This window comes from Nanorana parkeri, unplaced genomic scaffold, assembly GCF_000935625.1.
Source record: "Nanorana parkeri isolate BGI_ZX_2015 unplaced genomic scaffold, ASM93562v1 scaffold187, whole genome shotgun sequence".
NCBI classification, from domain to species: domain Eukaryota; kingdom Metazoa; phylum Chordata; class Amphibia; order Anura; family Dicroglossidae; genus Nanorana; species Nanorana parkeri.
In genome coordinates this window covers 842,717-869,985 of record NW_017306455.1, presented here as the reverse complement: position 1 = coordinate 869,985, position 27,269 = coordinate 842,717, and the positions used below count along the sequence as shown (strand labels likewise).

The 27,269-nt window shown below is 42.4% G+C and overlaps 1 protein-coding gene across 1 annotated transcript in view; it reads left to right on the top strand.

The window, feature by feature from the left end:
* Positions 1-27,269, top strand: part of MYO1D (myosin ID) — an 82,899-nt gene that overhangs the window by 16,035 nt on the left and 39,595 nt on the right. Inside the window, exons 2-4 of the mRNA XM_018555202.1 lie at positions 24,999-25,207; positions 25,760-25,853; positions 26,878-27,043. Of these exons, the coding sequence (XP_018410704.1) occupies positions 24,999-25,207; positions 25,760-25,853; positions 26,878-27,043 (469 nt within the window). The remainder of the gene's footprint in view (positions 1-24,998; positions 25,208-25,759; positions 25,854-26,877; positions 27,044-27,269) is intronic.

Here is a 27,269-nt window from a genome sequence, read left to right as displayed (position 1 = left end):
CCATGCCATAAAGTGTTGAGTGAAATATATTTAACTTTTTTGTTTAGCTGACTTGACTATTAAGTTTGAATGACTGTCTGTAAGGTGTTTTGGCAGATTTTAGGCAATTTTAGCCAGTAAAACATTAAGTAGGTGTACTCATTGGACACAATAATAATTATATAAAATATTTTGCAATGCTTTACTGAATCACATTGACCCCCTTCCACAAAAGGAGCTTACTGACTAATGCAGAATTTATTGACCAGGGTTCTGTGGAATCCTGAGGTTCCTCCAGAGGCTGTTAGGGGCTCCCTGAGCAGTGATGGCTTGTTTTCCTGCCTGACCTTATCTGCATGGTTCTGGAACTGATATCTCTTTGCGGTAACAGGCAGAGAGCCTCGCCTCTCTCAGGTAGGAACCTCTGAGACCTATAGCCTTTGTAGCTGTCTGTAAGAAGGGCATTCTTTCCATTGATCCCAAATGTAATGAGACATTCATCCCATCCCATCAATGTAAGGGAGCATCTCTACCCTTGACCACCGATGTATGAGGACACCTTTCCTCTATACAACCAATTTTAATAGGGCGCCTTTCTATTCACTACTCATTGACCATCAATGTAAGTGGGCATCTCTCTAGTTGACTACCAATGTAAGGAAGTACCTCTCCTATTGACATTCAATGTAAGTGGAGACTTTTCCCATTGAGGACCAATGTAAGTGAGCACCTCTCCTATTGACCATCAATGTAAGTGGGCATCTCTCTAGTTGACTGCCAATGTAAGTGAGCACCTCTCCTATTGACCACTAATGTAAGTGGTCAATGGATGCATTGACCGACTGGGTAAGGGGGCACCTCTGCCATTGACAGCCAATGTAAGGAGATACCTTTCCCACTAACCACCAATGTAAGAAGGCATGTTTCTCAGTGGCCACCAATGTAACGGGACATCTCTCCCATTGACAATCAATGTGAATGGACACTACTGTCTGCGATTCTATGCTGACCATTATTCATTTTATTTCATAAGTAATATATTAAAAAATATTTCAAGGGGTCCTCCACAGTAAAAAGGTTGGTGTAAAGTTTTTGGATTGTAGGAAGGAAATGGAGCTCCCAGAGGAATCCACGCTAACAAGATGAGACATGTTGACCACTAAGCCACCTGTGGAACTTAGTGTTACAAATAGAGTGATCACTATCTTTTGTGTATAGGCCGATTACTCCTATGTAGGGGATTGTTTCCTGTGGAAAGTTTAATATTATAAAGAGCATTGCGTAGTTCCGCTATTTTGCATGATCACTGTGCACGGTATGTATTCAAAGTTCCACATAATTTGTGAACCACAATACCATCCTTTATCAAAAGTTACAAAATAAAATAGATCACTACCTTAAAATGTTGGCTGCTACCTGTTGTGGTTGTTGCTTGTGCATACTTTGAATAGTATTACAAAGGCTCCAGAATCATATGTATTGCTTAGCAGGCTTCTTCATTTCTTAGTTCTCGTTGGAAGCTATTTGGATAAAACCTGGTCCTTCAAAAAATAATGTAGACTGTATGTGTGCATAGTGTTTGGTGTCCAGATGTTTAGAACAAAGACCTGTTTTCCTGCTGACAGTTCTGACTATGAGGCTTGTCCAGGAGAACATTTCCTGCTTTTATCTTTCTACTTGATCAAACAGCTTGCCTCATAATTGAAAAATGATGGTGCCATACTGTGAAAACTCATACGAGCAGGATGACCCACACAAGGCTTCTTCTCAGTTTCAGGTGTCTTGATATGCAGCAGATTTAGCCATTATCCTACACTGCCGAATCTGGCAGGAGTATAGGTTCGCTAACCTGCACTTACCATGAAGAGGGCAATGAACGTAATTGGTGTATATATACTGTGTGTGTGAATATATATCTATATACACATACTCCCAGTGGTAGCCACTGCACTCTATTTGTAAGGTAAATGCCCAGGTGCTCATCCACAAAATTATCTATACAAATGCAAAGTAGAGGTACTCATGGGTCTTGCAATGGAGATAAGTCCACGTACTGTTTCAACAGCATTTTACTGTCAATGTTTCGAGGGAGCACAGTCCATCTTTATCAATAAAGATAGACTGAGCTCTGTTTACAAGACTGAGACTGAGCTCCGTTTACAATAAAATGCTGTTACTTTCACTTATGTCCGCTGCAAGGCATGTGAGTGCTTTTTATACCTACTAGAGAGAGAGAGACACAGGTAAGGCTTTAAGATAATGTTCTACACCTTGGTGGGAAAAATATCCAGTTGGATATTTTGGCCTTCAGTTATAATGATGGCATATTAAAAAAAATCTCTCTCTCTCTCTCTCTCTCTCTCTCTCTATATATATATATATATATATAACAACAAAGACATTTTTGGCAGATTCTTCGTGGTGAGCATTGATTCCAGTATCATGTTATGCCAGTGAGCTGTGTCCTAGAATATCTCACAGACATGAGCTGATTGTCCCCCAATCTATCTGATTATGCTGAATTATTTGGGTGTATAGATACTTACAGACACAGTCATCGGAGATGTTTCTGGGACACAGCATACAATATAGTTGCACTGTTTCAAGTTGTATAGCTTTTATATGACATGACAGAGAAGATAAACATCCCTTTTAAACACTAGTAATTGTAATAAGATGATTGACCTGCCAACAAAATGGCTGTCTCTCCAACTGGGCTTAAGCAACCCAGGCAAGCGAAAGCAATTAGTAAGTTGCTAATGATATCCGGAACAATTTGAACTGGGTTCTTTGTAATCCACTGCAACAAGAATCCAGGGACCACCTAACACGGTCAGTGGGTGTTTTACTCTCCGATTCCTGTGCTGTGTAAGATCTCCTTTTGTTTTCTGTATCACCAGGAACAATCAAGCTTCTACAGCAAGTTTGAATATAATGAGCTCTTCTGTATGTGAGAGAGAGAACAAGAAGCCTGCACTGGGTGTGTTTGTGAATAGCTGTCCTGCATCACAAGCAAGGGTTCCCAGATCACAAGGCGGACTGGTACACAACAGTTATGCTCCCTATATATATATATTTTTTTTTTTTTAGATTGGAGTGTACCTTTTGATACCTTTTGAGTTCTTGTCCATGGTCTGTGTCCGTTATCAGCTTCAGGTAATAATGGACAGATACAGGAAGAATATTTTTATGTTTCTTTCCAGAGTTCAAAGTTTGCCTTTGAATCAGTCATTTGGTGTACAGTTAACTCTTTATCCACAACTAAGGCAGGAGAGTGGTATGTTGCAGTGCTATTTCTGTTGCATTGCTGTGCATTCCCGCTGTTTTCCTGCTGGAAAACGCTTTGGAAAAAAGCATTGTCTGCAGCATCAGGCAGTACAGTCTGAGTTTAGTTTGACATACCATAAGCTGATTGATTTCCTGAATGCCTCTGTATATTGTCCCAGTTTGCTGGGACAGTGACCGCTGTCTAAGAGGGGAAATCTCACTTTGGAGAGATTTACTCTCACTTCCAGCTGTGTCTTCAGGGCAGGAAGTTGAGGGAAATCTCCTGAACAGGACAAATAAAGCAAAACCCTTTCCTACTCTATCCCAAAATATAAAAATTGTGGCTATACATACTTCTGTGAACCCCAGGAGACAATATACCTGGATGGGCACAGTATGTAGTATGATACTTTTTGTTCAAATGACAAACATACAGAAAGAGTGAACCCTTAAGATTTTTTATTTTCCAGTTGTCGATATTCTATGAATATCTCTATTTCATGACAGAACAACATTTTCAAAGTATTGCAAAATGTATACCTAATATAATGGCTAAGAGCAGGGCTCCAGTCAGGTGATTGTTGGGGCAGTTTGTGTTTTTATTGTACTCAATGTGTACTCAGCATTATACTATGACAATGTTTCTGGATACATAACACAATGGGATAAAGTGAGGCTTTTGTGATCATTTTTACACTTGCCTCTGTGTAGAGATTAATTCTTATGTGTATAATGAGACACTGGCGTGTCCCAGTTCTTCTTTTAAAGAAAAGGTATCTTGAATAAAAAAGGGTAACCTTTCACAAGTTGTTAGTTTCTCAATTCATGTCTGCTAAGTTTATCTTCAGCCTATCCAATCAATAGGAACAAGTGATATCACTTGGAAAGCAGGCACTTTGTACACTGTGTACCTCAGTGGTGTCCACAGATCATTGGGATTTGACTGGACTAGAGTCTTATAATAAAAGTGCAATAACTAACTGTCCATGGAGTGCAGACCGGTACGTGACTATAGAAGCCTCCAGTCTACTGGGAAGGCTATCCACCAGATTTCAGAGTGTGCCTGTGGAAATTTGTTACCATTCAGCTAAAGGTGCATTTACATACCTCCCAACTTCCCGAGATAAAAAAAGAGCAAAGTATACAACATACACACCCCTGCCATGCCCCCAGTTATGTGGATTGTGAAGAATTCATGTGCACGAATGCAATAATTTATTGAGTGAATGAAAGATTGTGTATTACGACACGTTTGGTACTTTAAATACTAAATTTTTGTTTCTACATCAGACCACAAATAGGGACAACAACACAGAAAAGAGGGACAGAGGGATTTGGTTCCAAATGAGGGACAGTTGGAAGCTGTGAACATTTGCAAAGTCAGGTACTGATGTCAGATGAGAAGACCTCAGACTTGTGAAGAAAGGTCAGCAGTACTCCAAAATGCAAAGAAAATATCCATCTCTCCTCCTCTTTCTGTGCATTTTGGAGGTCTGGTGACCTATCTTTACGTCTGATGTTCTGCACAGCGCCATCTGTAGTAGTCACTTTAAGCACCTATCTGATCTACATTGGTCAGAACACTGTATGGTGTTCAGCAGGCACTTTCAACAATAGATAAGAAGACCTAGCTTATAGTCGGCATTTCAGTTCATCCCAGAGGTGTTCACTATGGTTGAGGTCAGGGCTCTGTACTAGCCACTTGAGTTCCTTCACACCAAACTCATCATACCATGTCTTTATGGAGATGGCTTCATGTACAGGGGCATGGTAGAACAGAAAAGGACCTTCCCCCAATGTGTTGCCACAACGTTGGCAGCCCATAATTGTCTAAAATGTCCTTGTACATTGTCGCATGACTCAATCATTTGGAGGGGTGTCCACATATGTTTGGCCATATAGTGTAGGTGTGCTGGCCAGGTGTTTACAAACATTTGGCCATATAGTGTATAATGAGGGCAGAGAAGGTAACCACCCCAAGGTCAGAGGGCCTGTTTATAACTGTTCTTCCCCTTTGTTAGCCAGGCATGTGCTTATATTTCATTCTATGCAAGATTGTCATTTGTATTTCCTTTGTACCAGTTGACCCTAGAACGGTTCTAAAATACAATCTTGGAAAGTCATATTAAAAATCAGACCGCAAATTAACAGGAATTACCAGCACTCAGTGGAAAATATTCAAACGATAAAGTCCATTTAATCGGACAAATCATCATACATGTTGCAATAATTATAACCGACGTTTCGGGGCCACGAAGGAGGCTTCATCAGGGAAACATTGTAACACAATTGGTGTGTTACATCAACGCTGTGAGGAGTGCAGAGGGACATATTGGATTCTAATATATCACTCGTAAGAATATTAAGACTAATCAGAACAGTTGGTGGTATCTGTATGTGATATGGCATAACATCCTTACTGACCAATATGAGACAGCCTGGAATTTGGAGCTCCCAGGGTGCTTAAAATAACTGAAAGTGAAACTTAACTCTAAAAGTGAAGAATTGCCATGTTATAGGAAATGTTCCATAAGTGTTAATTCTGCCTGAGCCATACCGCAAAAAATGTACCTTTTTTTTTTTTTTTTTTATCTTAAATTCCTCCTGAAAAAATAGAAGTGCACTTCTTGGGATGTGAGGTTACCTAGGCTCTCCTACGCTGACAGTCTCACAGCTGTATGTATGCAATGTAAATCTAAGGCACTGACTGTTTTTACACTTTCCCTACATTCTTGTTGTTGCATGGCAGCTATTGTAAATTTTATTTCCCCCTTTTATATGTTGGGGTTTGTTTTTCTTTTTGGAGAAGATTGTTTTCCTTTTAACATGGACATAAAAGATCTTTTTGAACGCTAATATAATAATATGTGATTTCCATATATGATGTGTTACACAATATTTTAATGTCAGCTTGTGCAACTTAAAATTAAGATTCCAGGCTCGCTACAATGCTGGGTTAACTTGTGCTCTCGGCTTTCTCTTGGCCTTGTCATCTAACCTTGTGATGTACATCTTGAAGTGATGGTTGTTTTGGCTGGCCATTTCCACTTCAAAGTCAGCACCACCCTGGACTTCTCCCTTCTGGGCAGACGTTGTTTATGGCACATTGGCATTGTGACCGCACACTTAGCCTGCAATTAGCCGAGTCCCAAAATAGAGAGGGGATACTGCAATCCAGGATGGGTGTGTCAGGATAACCATCCTTTCTCCAGAGAAGATTACAAGAATGTCAGATGTCCCAGAAATCAATATCTGAAGGCAGTGAAAAAAAACCTTGTGAGGGAAAAGGGAAGAAATCTACAGTAGGTGTGTTTAGGATTACAACAAGACAAGAAAGCAAAAGGCCTTCTCAGATCACTGGGTTCCTGAGAAATAGAAGTGGTGTTCCATGCAGCAATGGCTGGATGGAAACACTTAACCCTTGGTCGATAGACTAGTGTTCGCTGTGCATTCCAGTGTTGACTGTAACATGCTTTTCAATAAATGTAAACCTTTTAGTACCACGCATTCTCTGTCATTGCCAGCGATGAATATACATTATCCTTCTGTGTGTGTATATGTATATATATATATATATATACACCGTCTCTACAACACCATGGTGGAAGTTTACATCAAACATCCACAGCTGTGGCTGGAAAGTAACTTCCTGCCAGTCACATGCCTGCTCTTGTCTGAGGAGCTAAGCAGCACATAGGCAAAGTTCACTTTTCTGATTCTATTTCCAGATTTCACCATAGACTCATTACAATGGAATTTTAGCAGATAAAACTTGAGATAAATTGGCATTACGCAATTAAATTGGTCTCTAGAGGCTTACATTACAGCCAGTTCTCTGAAATCTTTTTGTAAATAAACTTCAAGTGCACCCAATGTCTTCACATCAGCAGCCAGTTTGCGGAGTGGGCAATTTAGGATTGATTACCAAGGTTAAAGAGACACTCCAGAAAAAGAAAATCCTATTTTCAGGCTGTTAAGTAAAAATGGAGGTAGTCTGTCTGGAAAAGAAAATGTGTGCTCCTATATTTGATGACTTAAGTGTTCCTCATACTGTGTGGCTGTTTTTATCATGAGCCTTCCATTCTCTGAAGCTACAATGATTTCTCTAGGGAGGCTACCTCTGCCTCCAGGCACGCTTTTCTTACCTTTGCATGCTGTTTATATATGCGTCCCACCCACTACTATTGCATGTAATACGATAATTTTATGCATTTAATACTCTGCATTAGCGTGGAACTCCAGGGAAAATGATTTCTTTCAATTTTGGTGCATGGAGGATTAGATTGTATGCCATGTTTTTTGGGGGCTTTTTCTTTTTTTTTTTCCACGGAATAAGAAGTGATTGGAAATCTCTCCTTGTAACTGAGAGAGTAATCAAGTAAATCGCAACATAAATGGTTTATTACTTTGGAGAAGGTTTAGAAGCTTTAGAACCCCATTACCTCTATTCAGATGTTGTCTTTTTTTTTTTTTGGACTCCAGAGTATGGAGTATGAACTGTCCATAAAATTGAATGAGCACATGTGCAGGCTTGGAAGATTTTGACAAGCAGCATTGCAGTTTTGTTGGAGATGGTTCGATGGATCTGGGACAGGTAAGTAAAAGACTGGTAGGCTGGGGGCAAGTCAAACTAAAATTTGAACTGCAGGTTTAAACATTACATGAGCTATGTAGAGTTCCAATCTCCCCTTTGCATCAATGTTCTAAATATAGTACAAATAAAATAGAGTTTACATTGTCAAGATTTGAACTGGGAGTACTGTTTTAGTGCTATTTTCCCAGTGATCCTTTGCCATGAGAAAATATTTTGGGGGGCAGTTCTTTGGTGTATTCCTCTCTCTGGAGGTATAGATGGTAATTGTAACCTGTGGCATTTCTTGGTGTATACCCCAGTCTTCTAAGGTGCACTGAGAACACCAATACTCAGAAACCCTCACCCTGGGCAGGCCGGGCATACAGCGGATGGTGCCACTGGATCAGATAAACAAAACAGTAAGTCACCAGCACTCCAAAGGTTCTCCAAGCAAAGTTCTTTTTATTCCATATGTAAAGTTACATCCTCAGGCAAAGCACAGTGATGATCAATGTTTAAAGGGACCTCGAAAAAATGACCAGAGCACTCCAAAGCAGGATATGAATCTTTTATGCTTCTTAGCATTGTCACTTAAGATGCTTTCACTCTTAAAACACATGAACTCGATTGAATTATATTTAGAAAGTTGCTATGGAGTAAAGCAGCGTATGGATAGCATAATAAAAGGTACGCTTATTCTTCAAGGATTATTAAAGACTTTGGTACAGGATGTACTTGAAAACTATGCTATATTGAATGGTATCACATGGCTCAACATTAACTCAAACCAGTGTCTTACTTTGTTTATGGAAATGTTCCTCTCATGCGGTTTCCAGAAGTAGCCTTTCCATTCCACATCCTCTGTGAACCGTTTCTCAGATCAGAACAAGTTCATCCCTGGAGGCAGTTTAAAGCACATTAGGCACCTACACAGAAATAGGTGGCCATATTATGGACCTGTTGATTGATAATTACGTGGCTTATTTCACTATGACGGGTACCCAGAATTTGCCTAGACAGACTTGTTGTCTAGGATGATATTGGGATACCTCCCAGCTCCAGTTTGGCAGCACAGCCTTGGCTTTCAGACCTCTGAAGTCTCAGACTCCAGGGAAATGGGCATAATCTGGCCAAATATAAGCATGATTGGGGTGGAGTTTGGGTGATCTCGGGTAAAACATGACAGTGTCCTAATTTTTGAATTGAAACTGGTATGGATTCTGGTACTGCTAGGCCATGTTTCTATGGCAACAACATCATATTATCCTGTCCTGAATAATTAACCCTAAACCTTTTTCACGTGAAGGAGTTAAAATCCTGCACAGAAGTTTGGCTGCAAGGTTTTAAGTTTTTTTTTTCCCTGTGGAATAAGCCAACTACACCACAAAAATGTCCTTCTAACTAAAAACACATTGCTGGGTCAGAGGGGCCGGGTGGAGCTGTGCACGTGGATTGACATAAATAGATTTTACACATGTATAAAGAAAAGGAGAATGTGTGCTTGTTATTTATTATTTAAACCTGTTCAGGTCCAGACGACTGAAACAACGGCTTACTAGAGCAGCCAAGCAGATGCTGCTTATTACTGAGGGCCAATCATTGTCAACGTTGCTTTGGGCTGTTCTTGTGTGGAGATCAGTATTATGATGAATTAGACAATTACTGGTCCTATTACATGTCATGCAGGAAAAGCAAAACAAAAAGGCCCACAGGCTTCAGCTCTGGGACTAAGACTGAGCCCTCTCCATAAAGTTTTCTTATATTAGTAGAGCTGTAACCATATATATAAAAAGAGGCCTGTAGTGGTAGAACTTCCTTGACTGCAATAAGGCCAATATTTATTGCCTTATAGTACCCATCTATCTTTATTTTATTAGGGTTGTCCAGGATTCTAGGCACTGAAAGGGAACTTGTCAAAAGGGGTCTAGATAATTAAACTACGGTATGTTTGACCAGCACCTTAATGCCCAATTAAAGTCACAGAAATACAAGGGTATGGAATTCCTATCACCTGACGCCCAGGACATGTAGTTCCGGGTGTCGGGCAGTTTGTTTGTTTTTCTCTTCTTCATTTAGCCTTGTTGCAGGCAAGCAGGAGGGCTACATTTTAAAAACAGGGTAGCCGCTTTGTACATGTGACCTGGGTGGCTGTACAACGGCACAGATCACTTGTAAGCAACCTGCTTGTCTGTCGTCATTGTCACCTCTATGGTCTGCCGGCCGTCTCCCCTGCTGGCCACCTCCCTCTCCAGCGTGGTTTTCAGGGTTCCCTGCGTCTGTTGTCAGCTCTGCTCTGTGTGATCAGTGACACAGGAGCGCTGTACTCAGTCTTCCTGTCTCAGCTGTCACATATGGAGCTGTACAGAAGATCGAACACATCCTCGATCTCCTGTATTGGAAGGCAGGCTCCATAAAGAGAGCCTGTCACCTCCAAATGCTATCACACAGGAGCTTGTTAGCCCCTGTGTGATAGCGATAAAGTTAAGTGAAAAAAAATGTAAAAGTGGGTGGAAAAGTAAAAAAAATTAACTTAGATAAAAAGTTAAAAAAATAATAAAATAAAGTATAAAAAATAATAAGATGAAAAAAAGTAAAAAATAAAAATGTAAAAAAATTAAAACCAACCCTGCCACATCCACCATCTGCATGCAAATAAACGCAAGCGTTTGTGTGTGTGCCCTCCCCCCCCGCTATACTTACCTTCCATTCCTTCCCCTCTGCCGGTACGGGTGTACTATCTGTACCCCGTACTGCCGTCCAGCACAGCCATGGATTTTGAATTTTGCGTGCAAATTTCGAGCACAACAATGGGAAACACTTCTTGCTTCACCACAAGTAGATTGTCATAAGGGACAAGTAGATTGGGCCTTTGCTTTAGTCCTTGGACAAGTAGTTGTTTTTTTTTAAATGTCCACACCCCTGTAAATTGGTATATATGGGTAGATATGCAGTTAGACAGGTTTTATACTAATCACTGTACTTTAAAGTCAAAGTATGTGCAAATGGGAATGGGGCCACTAAACTGAACTTGTTGCGTTGCCCTGCATAATCAAAGGACTTGTTCACTCTCAGATTGGGTATACAACATTAGAATTTTCAAACAAATTTGTTTTGGAACATTGGCTTGATCTCCTAATAGTTTTTGGGATTAAAGGAGAACTATGGGGTTAGGGCTTTTCCCCATAGTTCTCCACAGGGTAACAGGAGGACACAAACTACCGTCACTTAAAGCTCAGTATACTGCGAGCTACAGCTGTATACTGAGACGACGCAGCAGCTGAAACGGATACCGACAATTATGTCTGGATCCACCCAGCTGCATGAGTGACAGCTGGCTTTGCCTATCTAGAGGCAGAGCCAGCTGTACCCGCCCCGTCCGATCCGCCAGTCAGCACTGGAGGATCGGACGGGGGAGGGGGGAATCCAGTCACTCCCCTGTCACGGCTCTCTGCAGTGACAGGATCGAGAAGTGAGCGAGCGTCGGTATGTGTTCGCTCACTTCCAGATCTACTGAGCCGACCTGTGACAGTGTCATTGTCACAGGTCGGCTAGAACTATGAGGATGAGTGAAAAGCACTCACCTCATAATTCTTCTTTTAACCTGGCAAACTATTTCAAACATAGTGCAGGAGCAGGATGGACATTTTTTGTCAAACAAATTAAATTGAATTCTCGATTCATTGCAAAATCAAACGTTAAACTCAAACTCAAACAAAATTGCAAACTACATTCGTCATGAGATTTTTCGTATGAAAGTTTGTATTTTTGCATGTCAGTAAATCTGCCAGTCACTCTATTGCCCTAATCGGTAACTAAAAATATGAATAATAATAAGAAAAACCCCTATAGATAACTGTTTTACTTGCAGTTTGACACAGGTATTCAGCTAATCAAATCGCAGGAAACTGTGGGCATTCTATGGGTTAATGGTAGACGTTATTGGGTTGGAAACCTAGGAAGTTAAAAGAGACAATTAAAAGAGTTACAGGGCAGTACAGCTTAGGAGTGGTTAGATTTTGCAGGAAGTGATGCTGTGGGATGTATTCACTTCAGAAACTATTCCTGTCCTGGTTGGGAGTAAATATATACATATAAAAAGAAGAAAAGCGAGAACCTTGTTCCTATTTGTCAAAGGAGTCTCCCACTTTAAAGCTACAGAATTATAAACTGCATTGTATGCAGAACCTGTTCTGGCTATGTTTTGCATATCAAAACGGCTATACTTAAAGAGGCCCTCTAAGCAGACAATTTGTTTCAGCAACAATCTTCCCATAAGATTAAAGGTGCATTTAATGCTATGTAGGTATGTTATTTACCTTTTATATCCTCCCTTGTAAAGACATCCAAAAGCCCTGAAACTGCTGCCTGGGCACCACCATCTTGGATGTGATGTCAGCAGACTCGGCGTGGTCCAGAACAACTCTATAGCAGCGTAAGGCAAATTCTGGCCCTCCAGATCCCATCATGCATTTGCATCTGGGAGTCATGCCTGTGGCTGTCAAGAGTCTTTCTCTGAATAATAGGAGTTGTAGTGGCACCACAGCTGGAGACCTGGGGTTTGCCTACCCCTGCTCTATAGTATTCCCCTTCCCTCCTCCCTTGGCCAGCACATAAAACTTTATGTAGAAAGGGTAGGAGAGGGGGAAGAGGAACTGGGCCAAAACAGACAGTAATTAGTAACTCCCAGAAGAAGAAACGCCTATGACGTGGAAGGAGGGAGGTGGTTGTGCTTGGGAAATTAATCTTCTTGAAAGTGTCAAATTTTCAAGTAGGTTTAAAGGCAGTCAGTATAAAAAATGTTAACAGCAAAGGAAAGATGCTGCAGATAAGCATTTAAAAGACTTGATTATCTGGTGCTTTTAGCTGTATATAGGTGACAAGTACTCCTTTTAAGATAATATTACAGCATTGCATTTGCTTTAGTAAATAGTAAGAAGTAAACCTATCAGTTTCTTCCTCGTTAATTTTAGCAAGAATTCTGTGTAGGTGTAGGCTGCCAGACCCAACCTATGTTGAAATACCATTGTTTCTTGTTCCTCCACCCATAATTTCTATAGTTTACTCACTTTGTACCTTCTCCCTCCTCTCTTTTTTTTCTGAGCTATGATATTACTACACGTGTGTTAGCCTGGGCAACATAGCCTAGAAGTAATACAAAATGGTGAGCTTACTCTAATGGACTTTAATGGGACTGTGTCACTTTGCCCATTGAGGTCAAAGTGGGCTTTAAAAGGACACAGTCCTTTAAAGCCCACTGTCCAAATCATGTATTCTTCCCTTTTTTATAGCGTTTCTTTTTTTGTCGTAGCTGCTGCAAAATACCCCTTGCTTTTAAGGATGCGGGAGCATGTGACTTCCTTCATGATGCAGTGCTCTGGCTTAGCGGCCAATTGCTGGCCCAAATACTGTCATATTCCGATAATGAACACCTAATATTATTGGAAGAAATCATTATCACCTAAAGAAATTTTAAGAAGTTGGACAATTTGGCCAATTGCCGACACTCCCTTGTTCTGTGAAGAAGGGGGGTCACTCATGCAGCTGGGTGTCCATCCATGGGTGAACCGCACCAGATAGATAAGTAATCCAATTTACCTAGAAGTGTCGGTGCTGAAAAGTCCTAATGGCGCCTGTAACTCTGGAAGAGAGTGAATATCTCATTAGATGGAGGCGGTAATGGTAAGTATAAAACAAGAACATCTCTTTAAGGATTTTTGTCATCTATCGTTGTTGATAAGACATTGCTCCATCTATAGGCACCAGCTGATGACGGTTATCTCCATTGTGGCAGAAATTATGAACTTTTTTTTTTTTTTGTAAATGCCACAGTGTTCAATAGCCTGGCGTTCCTGTCTCTGGAAAGGCATGTTAAGGCTCATGTATGAAGCCAAGAGACATAGAGATGAAATGGAATTGACAATTACAACCACACTGGTGTTAACTTCACTTGTATAAGCTTTGAAGGAAATACACAAGTGGTAATCTGTCTATCCTGTGCATACTGTTGATAAAAGGTTGTTTGTTCATGAGCTCGAGTTTTGAACAAACATGCATGCAAGTGTTGGCCAGGCGTGCACTGCTCAGACACCCATGGCCTTTCTTCTAGGATGGCCTCCTTGGGGAAACAAGCTGATTACAGATCTTGTCTGGTCTTGTTACAGTGGAAAAAACTGCTTTTAACAAACAATAACAATGGTGTGTGTGATACCCATGAGCCATCGCCTTGTATCGAAGATATTACTGGAAGACAGGAGGTTGTAATTGTATTATAAAGCACGGTAATGAAGTCTACCCATGGCTTTCATGTTACCTATTAAATACAGATTGTGGTTTATAAAAGTTTTTTATGGCTCATTTAGAAAGAATGTGCAAAGTGCAGTAACTGGCATCAGTAATGAGCAGTCATGTCTTAGTGGAGCTGACTACAGTCATTTAGAAGGTGGCATTGTACTGGTGGCAGCTTTGGCGTCGTCTCATTGTTTGCACTGACTGAATAGGCCAGTCATGTCCAAAGTCCGACCCGCGTTCCGGTTTAATACAGCCCCACAGGCAGTGGCGGAACTACCGCCGGTGCAGCCAAACCGGGGCCTGAGGCTGTGGGGGGGCCCAGTGGGGTCCGGTCCTGGGCACCCCAGCAGCCTCAGTGGGGTCCGGTCCTGCAATATGGGGCAGTGCAGGGTCCCGGTGTTAGAACCCCGCACTACCGACGGGCTTCTCAGTGAGGGGGCGGGTCCTGTGCCTCACCTCCTCTCCCGGCCGCGTCCATAGCAACAGGCGGCGGGAGAGAAGTGAGTCACAGGACCCGCCCCCTGCACACACCGTCTGTCTGAGACTGAGCTGTGGTGAGGATCAGGCTGGGTGAGTCCAAGCGGCGGGAACTGTAATGTTCCCTATTATTATAATCTTTTTCTCTGATTAAATTATTACAAACAGAGCCTCTGTTCTATCAAAGTTTGAGACCACGTTACAATGTTTGACAGGTGACGTGACACACATTTTAACGTAATCTTGCCCAGTTCTTCGGTGGTGGAATGTGTGACCACCAATGGGTGAAGCATTCCAACGCTTTCTCGGCTGTTCCAGGGCAGATCGGCATCGCAGATCGTATGTGCAGGAGAATCGATCTGCCCCGGAACAACTGATCAGTCCTGAAATGTCACTTCTATCCGACTTTGTGAGTGGTGTGGAATGCGAGATCGCAGTCGCAGAGTCGGATAGAAGTGACATTTCAGGACTGATCAGTTGTTCCGGGGCAGATCGATTCTCCTGCACATACGATCTGCGATGCCGATCTGCCCTGGAACAGCTGAGAAAGCGTTGGAATGCTTGACCTCTTGGCGGTCACACATTCCACCGCCAAAAAACCGGATGGGATTACGTTAAAACGTGTGACCGGTTACACATTGTAACGTAGTCACAAACTTTGATAGAACACCGCCATCAGGGGGGTATGGCTGGTACCCCTGGGATGGGGTCTGGGGGGCCTCTTACATGGGTATCAGCTGTACCAGGGGCTACATGGCAGAGGTGACAGGGGAGGGGGTGTAGTTTGAAGAATGAAAGGCAGAGTGATTTAACACCTGTTTTGGATTTGTCATCCATGTGACGAAATGAAAAGTATGCCGTTAAAAAGTATGCAATAAACTTTGCAAAAATAGTTAATGTGCATTTAATTTTAATGGTTCAAATAATGACAGGCAAAATGGTCGGCCCTCACGCATGTTCACTTCATCAAATCTGGCACTCTTTGAAAAAAGTTTGGACACCCCTAGAATAGGCCCAATGATGACTGGAAAATACCAATGGGGACATGGATTTTGTTGCTCGCTTGGCTCCGTTTCCCAGATTCTTGATGTGGTGGAATTTCCGCCTAGCCATAGCTTGGTTAAATATTTTGGGTGGATTGGGTCAAAGGAGAGCCCAATAGCTTCTAGATTTCTGCATCAGAGAAAGTCACTAGGTATGTATATGTAGAAGTTAGGTATACAGTAGGTTAGCTTTAATCCGCCAAAAAAAAACCCTCCTCATCAAAAACGTACATTTCCTTCACTCCCCAACTGCATCGTTCTGCACCAGCAACCAAAATGCCTGGTCGTTCTGCATATATAGGAGCATGTACCCAATCTGCTCTGTCGCACATAGCCCTGTGTAAGCTACAATTATAGTGACTGGTAGCTTTCACAGGTTTTTCCTTCCGATGAACAGAGCAGGGTGGTAGCATAACGAAGGTAAGTATAAGCTGCTGGTATGGGCTACAATAAAGTAAACCTGTTGTTGTTTTTTCCCTGCGTGGGCAAAACATAAGTTAGCTTTCAGACCTCTGCAGTATACATTGCAGCTGAGCAGTACAGCCTGGTCGAAGACCCTCCCCATCATGTGATTGGACAATAAAGGGGAAGAATCCCACTGATGAGATCATCACTCCCTTAGGGTGAGTATGGCAGTATATATGATTACATGAGCTGTTATCCATCCAGATGCACGTACATTTGCCAGTTTTATGTAGAAATTAATTCATTGATCCATAGCTAGAAAGCAGGCTTTATTGTTTGCCTGGAATTTAGCTTTAAAGGCGGTCATTACTGTGAATGGGAGAAAAATAACATTTAGTTCCCTTCTTTAATTTCTATTCAGCTAAAAGTCGTGAACTTGGTTTTAGCCCTTCCCCTAGCTCAATTTATTACCTATTGGTCTATATGAGTATATTTATAGAATATTTAGCTTATAGACTAACACAAAGTGTGATAAGCTACCGCAGGCATTCTCTGTGTGTTACATTAAAATGATTGGAATACCCAGCCTATTAGATCAGAGGCTGGTACCATCTGCTCTCACAGCACAGATGTATTCCAGGGAGGCGAGAGTGTTCAGGATCTGTTTTGAAATCCAGAGGGATTGACATCTTCCCTTGACACACCCTAGAACAGGATGGGATAGTCTGTGTTTCTACAAAATCCTGTCCTTTTAACCCTCTTTTTTGCCATAGAGCCACTGGTTGCCCCTTGTGACTGGTTAAGAGGAAACTGGTCTGGACATCCGGGCTGAAGCTGGCCATACTCTACTCATCACTGCATCCCATGTGTGTCCGTACAGATGCGCCCACTGTGCACATTCATGACAGGCTGACAGTGGTTGCATTGTCCCTGGACAATCATCTATCCCAAAGCGCAGGTTACATGTACAATGTGGACTGCCACTGACAGATATGGCCACTTTCAGCCGGTCATTAACTTGAACAGTCACAGCGGCCACATCTGTATGGACCCACCTGGAATTACTGCCTCAGTAATCGATAGGTTATTGCTGCAGAAATTCCCAGTGGCACAAAATAGCCCCGTGTGTATGTAGCCATAGTTATTAAATACATGGCTGATTCTGCCAGTTCTCTGGATTTCCTTATTGAGAGTGGCAATACCATACAGCCGATCTCCTGTCTATGTTGCCACTCTTTCTGGGCATACTCCAGTCGCCCTCTTTAAGGAAGCTGTAAACATCCTCATTTCTCCCCAGCTAATCACCTTTTTGTGATTCTCCATCAGCTTGCAGGGCAGCTCCAGTAGGGTGATTGGGGGAAAAGGAGTCCATATTAATTACCCTGCTGAAGCCAATGAAGAAGGTCACATGGGGAGATTCACCAGCAGGGTGATTGACAGCAGATCCTCCTGTGATATCTGTAGGTAGTGTCATTGACTTCCTCCTTCCTCCGCCCACTGATTGCAGGATGCGGTGTGGAGTTACCTGGGGAATATCATCCCCTTCCTTTACCTCAAACTGGTTGGTTAAAATGGGTTTACATACACTTTAATTGTTTTTTATTTATTTTTTGTTGTATTCTCTCCTGGCCTGAACAGAAGTGTCAGGCTGTAAGTCTGAACTATCCTACAAATTGTAGTGACTGAGAGCCTTACAAATGCCTGATTGCCTGACTGGTTCTCAGAACCGGATGCAGACCCTCTAGTCAAAGTATGTAGTGGTGAGTGACTTCACCTTCAGCAGCCACCTTTCCCAAAAGGCAAGTGCGCCTACTGGTACTTGGGTGCTCCCCAGGACTTAGACTATATACTCTGACTATAAATATAGGTATAAAGCAGTAGTACTGACTGATGACAAGATACAAGACAGGAACAGAATTCAAGCTCAAGATACAGGATACCGACTTGTGCAGATAGGACTATTACAAGGCCAGAGCCCTGGGCTTGTGACGTCTAACTAAAGCACCACCAACCACTAAGGCTGGAGGGTGGGTGGCCAGGCTCATTTGTCAGCAGCCAATAACAAGACTGGGATAGGTGCAGTGACCACAAGCAACCACCAGAAGACGCTGGAAGATTGTGACAGGCATAGGAGCATTACACATGCTCTTAACACTGGTTCTCTTTAATGGGAGAAGAACAAAATACTAATTTATTTTTACTTGTTTGCTTTCTGTAGAAGCCAGGTTCTCTATAAAAAGAACCCTGTCACAAAGCAATAACACCTGCCTGTGAATTCTCAGGAAGAAGTTGCCAGTTTACAACTCGCAAACTACATAGAAATGTTGCTCATGTCATTGGCAGTGACATTTCATACCTAAGCACCCCAGGTATAGTATGCAGCTTCTGAGGCAAAGAATGGCAGCTTCCACCAGAGGCTTCTTAAAGCTCAACTCTGGGCACAAACACATTTAAATATATTTCTTAATAGCCTCAAAGGATATAAATCCGCTTTGTGTGCTCCCAATGCCTTTGCAAAACCAGATGTTACCTTTAAAAAAAAAATAAAAACAGTGACATCATCACTGTGCTGTACATAGCCTGTGCAGATAGCAGAGCTCCTCCCATAACAGGCTGCCTGCAGAAAACTACTGGAGGGGGCGAGACAAGACCAGTCACCATAGACAAGGAGAGAGAGCAGCAGTGACCGGTCTTAATTACAGGCGGGGGTGGAGACAAGACCAGTCACCCTACGCAAAGAGAGAGAGCAGCAGTGACCGGTCTTTATTACAGGTGGGGGTGGAGACAAGACCAGTCACCCTACGCAAGGAGAGAGAGCAGCAGTGAAAGGTCTTTATTACAGGAAGCTTCTGCACAGAGGCAAAGTGCACAGATCTGGAAGAAATATATAAAGTACACTAAGATTCAGCTAACAATACACACGCCATAAACAATATTTGCTTATCTCGGACTTCAGCAAATATTTAGTTCAATATTTAGTTCAGTAACCGATTTCCTATAAGTGTACAACTTTTTGCATTAGCAAAATACATTAATCTGCCTTCATAGGTGTTGGGATTCTAGCATCAGGTTAGTAGAGACCCAAGAAGTTGTCAGCGCTGTTAGTTAAGCCCTCTTGCTTCCTCCAGCCCTCCTGCTGGCGCTGGGCCTCTCCTCTGGATGTTCTCCTGCTGGCTTTGAGGTATAAAGAAGCATTATATAAAATTGGGGAAAGGAAACATGACCTATTTATAGTCCGTGCCTCAAATCCATTTCCAGCTCTCTTCCGCTTAACCACCGAGCAGTGTGCAGACTAAGATGCATTTTATACTGTGTCACCATCACAAGCTTGTTTGGCCTCTTTTATAGCTTCACAAATGAATTTGGGAACCCGGGGGAATTACCTGATCATGTAAAAGGAGCAAGTCTGCGGTGGGTTTATCCAAATCCAACCTTCCGGGCTTATATTTATTCTATAACTCTTCAGTGGCTTGGTCTTCATTTGGGATGCGTTTTACCTGAACTCACAATCATAAATTTCGGAATGACTCGAAATATCAGTAATGACTAAATTCTTCCAAATGCCAGGAGTATTTTTTTAACCTGTACTCTGCTCGAATGATAGAGGCACTAGTAAAAAGCCGATAGAACACATTGCAGTTTCCTTTCCCACTGCTGCTTTTTTAAATAGCTCTTTAAATTCAAGAGTAATATCAATCAAACATATGTTTTATGACACAACAATATTGACATTTTTATTGGTGATAATATGAAACAATCACATTCTGTTGACCATCATCCAGTGCAAGGAGATCACAACATCTTATATCCTTGACATAAATGCATCGGACCAGATATACTAAGATTGGTTATTGAGGAATGTGAATTGTCGCACGTGACATCATATTTTAGCTCATCGCATGTCAAATAAGCTTTTATGCAGCAGTCTATAGTGTTTATTTGGCACATTATACAGGGCTGGACAAATCCCAGGAGCCAGATAGCCAATGCTCCAGCTACAGACGGCTCAAAATTCTTGATGGTTTTTTTCTAGTTGGCCAGATTGGGCAAAATAAAATCCTGCAGGCTCCCCGACTGGGCAAACTGGTTCCTGGATTCCATATTAATTTTGCCTACCCCTGGTATAGTAGAATGTGTAACCGTCTTGCTCCATCATCCTCTTGACGCACACACCTCCTATTGCTCCAAACATTGACTCACTTTCTGAACCATTGTTTATTTGGTGCAGATTTGAGACTTTTTTTTTTTTTGTGCAAAAAGTTTAATTTTTATTTTTATTTTTTTTACAATTGGTGCACTAGTCCCAACTATCTTTTCAAACCCTTCAAACTGAACTATTGTTTGGTGCAGATAAATAAAGCAGACTTCCCTATGCCAAATATTTGGCGTACTGACAATAGTTTATCTGGCCCACTATGGACTTAATTCACAAAGATATATGGGCTTAAAAGAGAACTAATGGGGTAAGTGTTTTTCCCCATAGTTCTCTTAAGGGTCACAGGAGGACATATACTATTGTCCTCCCATGACCCAAAGCTCAGTATATCGTGATCTACAGCTCGCGGTATACCGAGACCGCCGCAGCCGGGACGGATCCCGACATTACTGTCCAGATCCACCCAGCTGCGTGAGTGACAGCTGGCTCTCCTTATCTAGAGGCAGAGCCAGCTGTACCCGCCCCCTCCCCCATCCGTTCCTCCCGTCAGCACTGGAGGATCGGAGGGGGGAATCCCTGCAGGGAGCAGTGAGCGACAGTCACCTCTCACTACAGGGAGACGATCGAGAAGGGAGCGAGCGACGGTATGCGTTCGCTCACTTCCCGATCTATTGAGCCGGCGTGTGACAGTTTCATCGTCACACGACGGCTCAAACTATGAGGATGTGTGATTTTTCACTCCCCTCATAGTTCTCCTTTTAATTCACAAAGATAAGAATCTTTATATGTGACTGTTATTTTCAAATTTCATTGGACTTAGTTAAAAATAACGGTCATAAACTTTCCTTATTCTAGTTTGTAAGTGTTGTGAATTGAGCTTATTGTCGAATATTCCTGTTTCAATATTATTATTGTTTTGTAAAGTAACAGTAATCTGTCTTGAAAATAAAGGACAGTTAATTTGTTTGAATTTATGGAACATCAGCATTTTCAGGGATACAAAATGACAGTTAAAGGGTTATTAAACCCTGCTAGCAAGCAGTAGATCTATGCAAAAAACAAAACAAAAAAAAACCTGCTTTAAAAGCGGTTTAAACTTACCTGTGTCTTCCCAGCGCGCTCCCGTCCGAAATGTGAAAATTCTCAGGCAGCCGCAAAGCATCTTGGGGCGGGCGCATGCGCAGTTCACATTTTCGGCCGGGAGACGAGGAGAGACACAAGGTAAGTCTATGGATGTGTGCACCCGCATGCAGACACCGTGTGACAGGAAGTGCCAGCAAGGACAGAGGAGTCAGCGCCGGATCGGAGACCCGCAGCAGCGCTGGCTGGGGGGGGGGGGGGAGGGAAAAATATCGTTGACTTTAATGTCACCTTAAAAGTACAAAATGATGAGGCAGTAATACTGACAACCTTTTGTAGAGCTCACACCATAGTTCATATACTTAGCTTTCCATATTCAGTCACCTAAGTCAGCCTTTCTCAACCTGGGGTTCCTCCTGAGGTTACTAGGGGGTTCCATGAGCAGTGACAAATTGATCTCTCACCTACACTGGCCACCAGTGCAAGGGTCACATGTACCAAGTCAGATGAGAGCATGAGCACCATATAAATGTCAGAGTCCAACAACTTTGAAGACTCAAAAGCAGCACAGTTACCAGGCTTTGTTTGCTGCATGCGTGGGCCAATGAATCAGCAATATAGATTTATTGATCCACTGCACTTTGTCATATCTTATTTTTCATGCAGCAAACAGTTAAACCCATGTGGACTGTGCCACTATTGAGAACTCACATCTTTCCATCATACTTATGCCCTGAAGAATCTGGGCAATGACCGGGGAGACATTGAGAGTCATAAACTCTGCTACGGATGTAGATTTTGTGTTGTCTCTTGGTGAATAAATATAAATATTGAAAGCTGTTGGACGCTCCAATCTTTGGTGCTGTATGAAGAGGGCAATACGAACCTGATACAGCGTCTAACTCTTCCCTACTGCAAAATGTTTTGTCTGGAGTAACGCTTCAAGTTATTAAGATCATGCTGTATATTTAAACAGACTCAATAGAGACGTTCGATGAATTACACACTAGGGATTTGTGTGTTAATATATTTAAGCCATGCACTCGGTCTCTCAGCAATAAGGCTTTACAAGACTTAAACAACCGAATCAGTTGTCTCAGTTGAGTGCTGGGAAAACCTCCCAGTAGACATGCTGGATGCAGGTCCCCAACTCTTATATTTATGCTATAAAATAGCGCCCTCTAGTGACAGCATGTGGTACACTACTACATATCAGAAAATGTTAGAGGAACCCATCAATGTAATGTCTCCCAAAGCAGTTACTTTTTCTGGATGTTCTCCAGAACACCTAGGCGTATCGAATATGCGCCTTTGTTGCGCGTTTCGCGCCGCGTGTTTTTACAGCGATTTCCGATTTGGCGCGTTTCCGAGGGCTATCTGGCTGTATCCCAATGGATACGCGCGGCAAATACGCCCCAAAGAAGCTCCTGTACTTCTTTGGGCATAGGGTGTTTGGCAGCGCATTCCTACGCGCTGTAAAACGCCCAGGTGAGAACCATGCCCATAGGCAATCATTGGTTGTCACATGTTGAGCGTTTTGCAGAGCGTAGAAACGCGATGTAAAACGCCCGGGTGTGAACCAGGCCTTAAGGCATGCCGACTGCCAAGGTTTCCAGTGTGCTTATTATTTCAGCTGCCAGACAAACTTTCAAATCCCTTGGGTCATATCATAGCAGCACCATGGCAACTACAATCCAAATAGAGGCAAATATGGCACCTTCATTGGCTGCAAGGCATAAAAGATTGTAGTTCTGCTTTCAATAGGAACTTCACCACCCTCTTCTGCTTTTTTTTTTTTTTAACCCTTCTTACCTTTTAGGCAAGGGTGCCCTCAATTCACATACTTACCTGTCCAGCAAATCCAGTGTTGTCCTTAACTACACTAGTATTTGAAGAGGTTTTATAATTTCAGAGAGAAAATGACAATAGTAGCTTTAATTAAGCAGCCACCACAAATCCGCTTGAAACAGTAACCAGTGACAATTGGTGCATGGTAACGGTGGAGACCAATAGGTTTCCAAAGGTGGGCTGTGCTGCCAAAAGAAAGCCAAGCAGCTTTAAGGTGCCCATACACTGCACGATTATCGTACGATAATCGTATGCGATCGGGTTTTCGTACGATAATCGAGCAGTGTGAACGGAGACGTGCGACCGTTTCTACTGTACGGTCGCACGTCTTCTGTCGAACCAGCATGTTCGAAAACCAGCCGGGAATCGTACGATTCTCGGCTGGTTAGAACGGTGCTCGGAAGATAAATGCTGAACGGGCCCGTTCAGCATTGCGGTCATCGGAAGCCCGCCCCTCAGGGGGGCGGGCTTGCGATGCTCGAGAGTGCGATCTGCCTGTCCAAGATAGGCAGATCGTACGTTTTTTTAATCCCTTTACAACCATCGCAAGACTAAAGTCCTGCGATGGTTGTAGAGTGTATGGCCACCTTTAGAGGCAGTGATTACACAGCTGGTGCGGTTTCTGAGTGGGGCACCTTTGTTGGTCAGCAGTAGATTGGCAGGTAGAGTGGTCTTTCTCTGAAACTGTTTGGAAGAAAATACCATGTCCTACAATATTATGGGCCTGTAGAAGAAAATTAAGGGAGCCTGTCTTACAGTACATTTGTTCACAGTGACAACAGGAGTCAAGTTCAGGTATCCTGTGGTACAGGCAAGTCCTACTGCTGCTCTCATTGTCCTGTTTCGGGAATCTTTGACGAAAACAGTAACAACTGCTTCAATGGCCTAAGCCAGGAATAAGCAACCTCAGCACTCCAGATGTGGTGACAATACAAATCCCATCATGCCTCTGCCTCCAGGGAGTCATGCCTGTCGCCGTCAGTCTTGCAATGCCTCGTGGGACTTTTAGTTCCATAACAGATTGATTGTCAAGGTTGCCTAGCCTAAGCTATTTTGGACAACGCAATACTTATTATACAAAAGTTACACACTCTAGACCACCTTTAGCTTTGATTACGGCACGCATTCGCCATGGCATCGTTTCGATAAGCTTATGCAATGTCGGAACCTTTATTTTCATCCAGAGTTGCATTCATTTTTCACCAAGATTTTCTAGTGATGATGGCAGAGTCAGACCACAAGTCTTCTCCAGTATATCCCAAAGATTCTAAATGGGGTTAAGGTCTGGACTCTGTGGTGGCCAATCCATGTGTGAAAATCATGTCTCATACTCCATGAATCACTCTCACACTTTGAGCCTGATGAATCCTGGCATTGTCATCTTGGAATATGCCCAATGTGCCATCAGGGAAGAAAAAAATCCATCGATGGAAAAACCTGGTCACTCAGTATATTCAGGTAGGCAGCTGACCTCATTTTTTGGAGACATAACATTGCTGAACCTAGACCTGTTATCCAATGGAAGTCTCTGACCTATTTGCTTAGCTAAATCCCTTTTTGGACAGGCAGTGTGGTTTGGTATCAAAAGAGGCCCCATCCGCCTATCCATGTCCCTGTTTTAGAGAATGTTGAATTCAGCATTTGGGGAGGGTTTCTCTACTTTAGTGCAGATGCTTTCTTGGCTCACGCTCAGGGGTTCCAGTTATAATATCATATTATGCAAGATTGCTGATGATTTTGTTTTCTGAGAGGGAACCTCCCTAGTTTAATGCATCCTATTTTGTTCCTGCTCATGTTTTCTTAGTTTTGTAATATGCAGTTTGTACTGATGTTTGTTTTGAAAACTGAAGTGGACCTGTCCTCTCTCCGCTTGTTCTTGCAGGTTTGATAAGGGGAGAATCTACACATTTATTGGGGAAGTGGTGGTCTCGGTGAACCCCTACAAAAGCCTTCCAATCTACGGGAAAGATGTGATAGAACAGTATAAAGGGAGGGAGCTCTATGAGAGACCCCCGCACCTCTTCTCCATCGCTGATGCTGCGTACAGGGCCATGAAGAGACGATGTAAAGACACCTGTATAGTAATATCAGGTAATGTGTTGTGAATTCCCTGTACTAGTATCACTCTCGCCTATCCAATTTTATTTGTTCTTTATAATAATGACATCTGTATATTTTTACGTTTGGTGAACAAACACACAACACTGGTCCTCGGAGGCTGCCAATAAGCTGTATACACTGCAGTAGGGTTGTGCTGTATAGAGGAAAAATGGGGAGATACAAGGACACCTCCCCCCAAAACACAAAATGTTGTAGGCTCACCGGGATTATCAGCCTGGAAACGCTATATATTGCACCATGGCGTTTGGTATCTGCATGGAGTAGGTTCATTCCCCCTGTGTTTGTGTTTCTCCGATTTTCTCTTACAGTGACAATGCATACTGGTAGGTTTTATCTACAAAATTATCCCTAAAGCCCTACTCACTTGGAGGAAGCTTCCACGGATAATGTATTGTGAGACCTGGACTTAGCACTTCATTGCTGCAAGCTGTAATTAGTAGCTACTGCACGACCAATCTGTCCATATGCTTTTGTGTCTCTTTTTCCCTGTCCTATGCACTTATCCTTTGCTATGTGTTGCAGGGGAGAGTGGTGCCGGTAAGACGGAAGCCAGTAAATATATTATGCAGTACATAGCTGCCATCACCAATCCCAGCCAGAGGGCCGAGGTTGAGAGGTAAGACATGAAAGGCCAGTTCCAGGGAAATGATAAAGCTGCTAAATCTAAATTATTTATGTGCTGCAACTTGGAAAAAAATAGCACAATGAAGATGTAATAATATTAGTTTTGTCAGAGAAGGATTATGTCCCAGCTATCTCCCATCTGTCTTTTATTGAATCTTATTATCAGGTGCAATAATTGTATGTGCTGGAGGCTCATGATGTCACTGTGACATTTTATGGAACCCAGAGATGTTGCTGGCTTAGAGAGAACTGGCCACCTTTACTAAATGTTTGTTCAGTGTTAGAATGTCTGCTGTGTGTGCAACTGAACTGCACCCTTGTAGAAGGAATGCTAAAGCATGTGTACATGTGAGAGCATGTGTCAGGAAATGAGTCAATGTACCCACACCCCCCTCTCTGTTACACCTGCATTCTTTTTATTCATTTAACCTTACTGGGCAGTTGTGTGCACTCGGTGGGCCATGCTCTACTGTAGAAGTAGCGAAAGGGTAGATGATTGCAAACTGGGAGAGTGGTAGAACAAATGGTACCATATCACAGTTACATTAAAGAGACTTCTATAGTGATTTTCCATATCTTTTTTTTTTATGGTTAGGACTTGATGTGCCACTTTTAAGTTTAGTTATTTTTCGTCAGTAAATAATACATTTTACATATCAATATCCTGTGTTTCTATATGTAGCCAGCAGGTGGCGCTCTCCACATGTTTTTTGGGCTCTCCTTAGTGCCTTTGTTGTTTACAGAACTCAATAGCCCGAGCTGGAAACACTTAGTAGTAGTTTACAAATCCAAAGTGCTTTTGGGACTCCTGTGTATCCTGTTTTTTAAAGGTAAATTTTTAAAACAAAGAAAAGGAAACAAAAAAAATGTAGCTAGAGCTTGATTGTAAGAAGTGCATAATGGTTCATGATAATTTGTGACTGTATACTATTTAGATTTTCTGTATTTAATGTTCTACCTTGTGTAGAGATTCCTTTCTGTATGAAATGTGTTATGATGCCATGTCACTGCTTCAGGGTGAAGAACATGCTGCTCAAATCTAACTGTGTCTTAGAAGCCTTTGGCAACGCCAAGACTACTAGAAACGACAACTCCAGCCGGTTTGGAAAGTACATGGACATTAACTTTGACTTCAAGGGGGATCCAATTGGTGGTCACATAAATAACTACTTATTGGAGAAGGTGAGATGAAATGATAGCTACATATTGATTAAAGAGACACTGTTACTTTGCTCATTACAGTGTCTGTGAAAAGGCATACCTAGACGTACTGATACTCGCCCCTCCAGCGCTCGGCCACTGACCCCCTCCTCTACCTTAGCTATGCAGTGCTTACAGGGGGCGAGCATGTGACCTTTTTTTGCATGTGACAGCGCTGTTATCTGACAGACGGGGGGGGGGGGGGGGT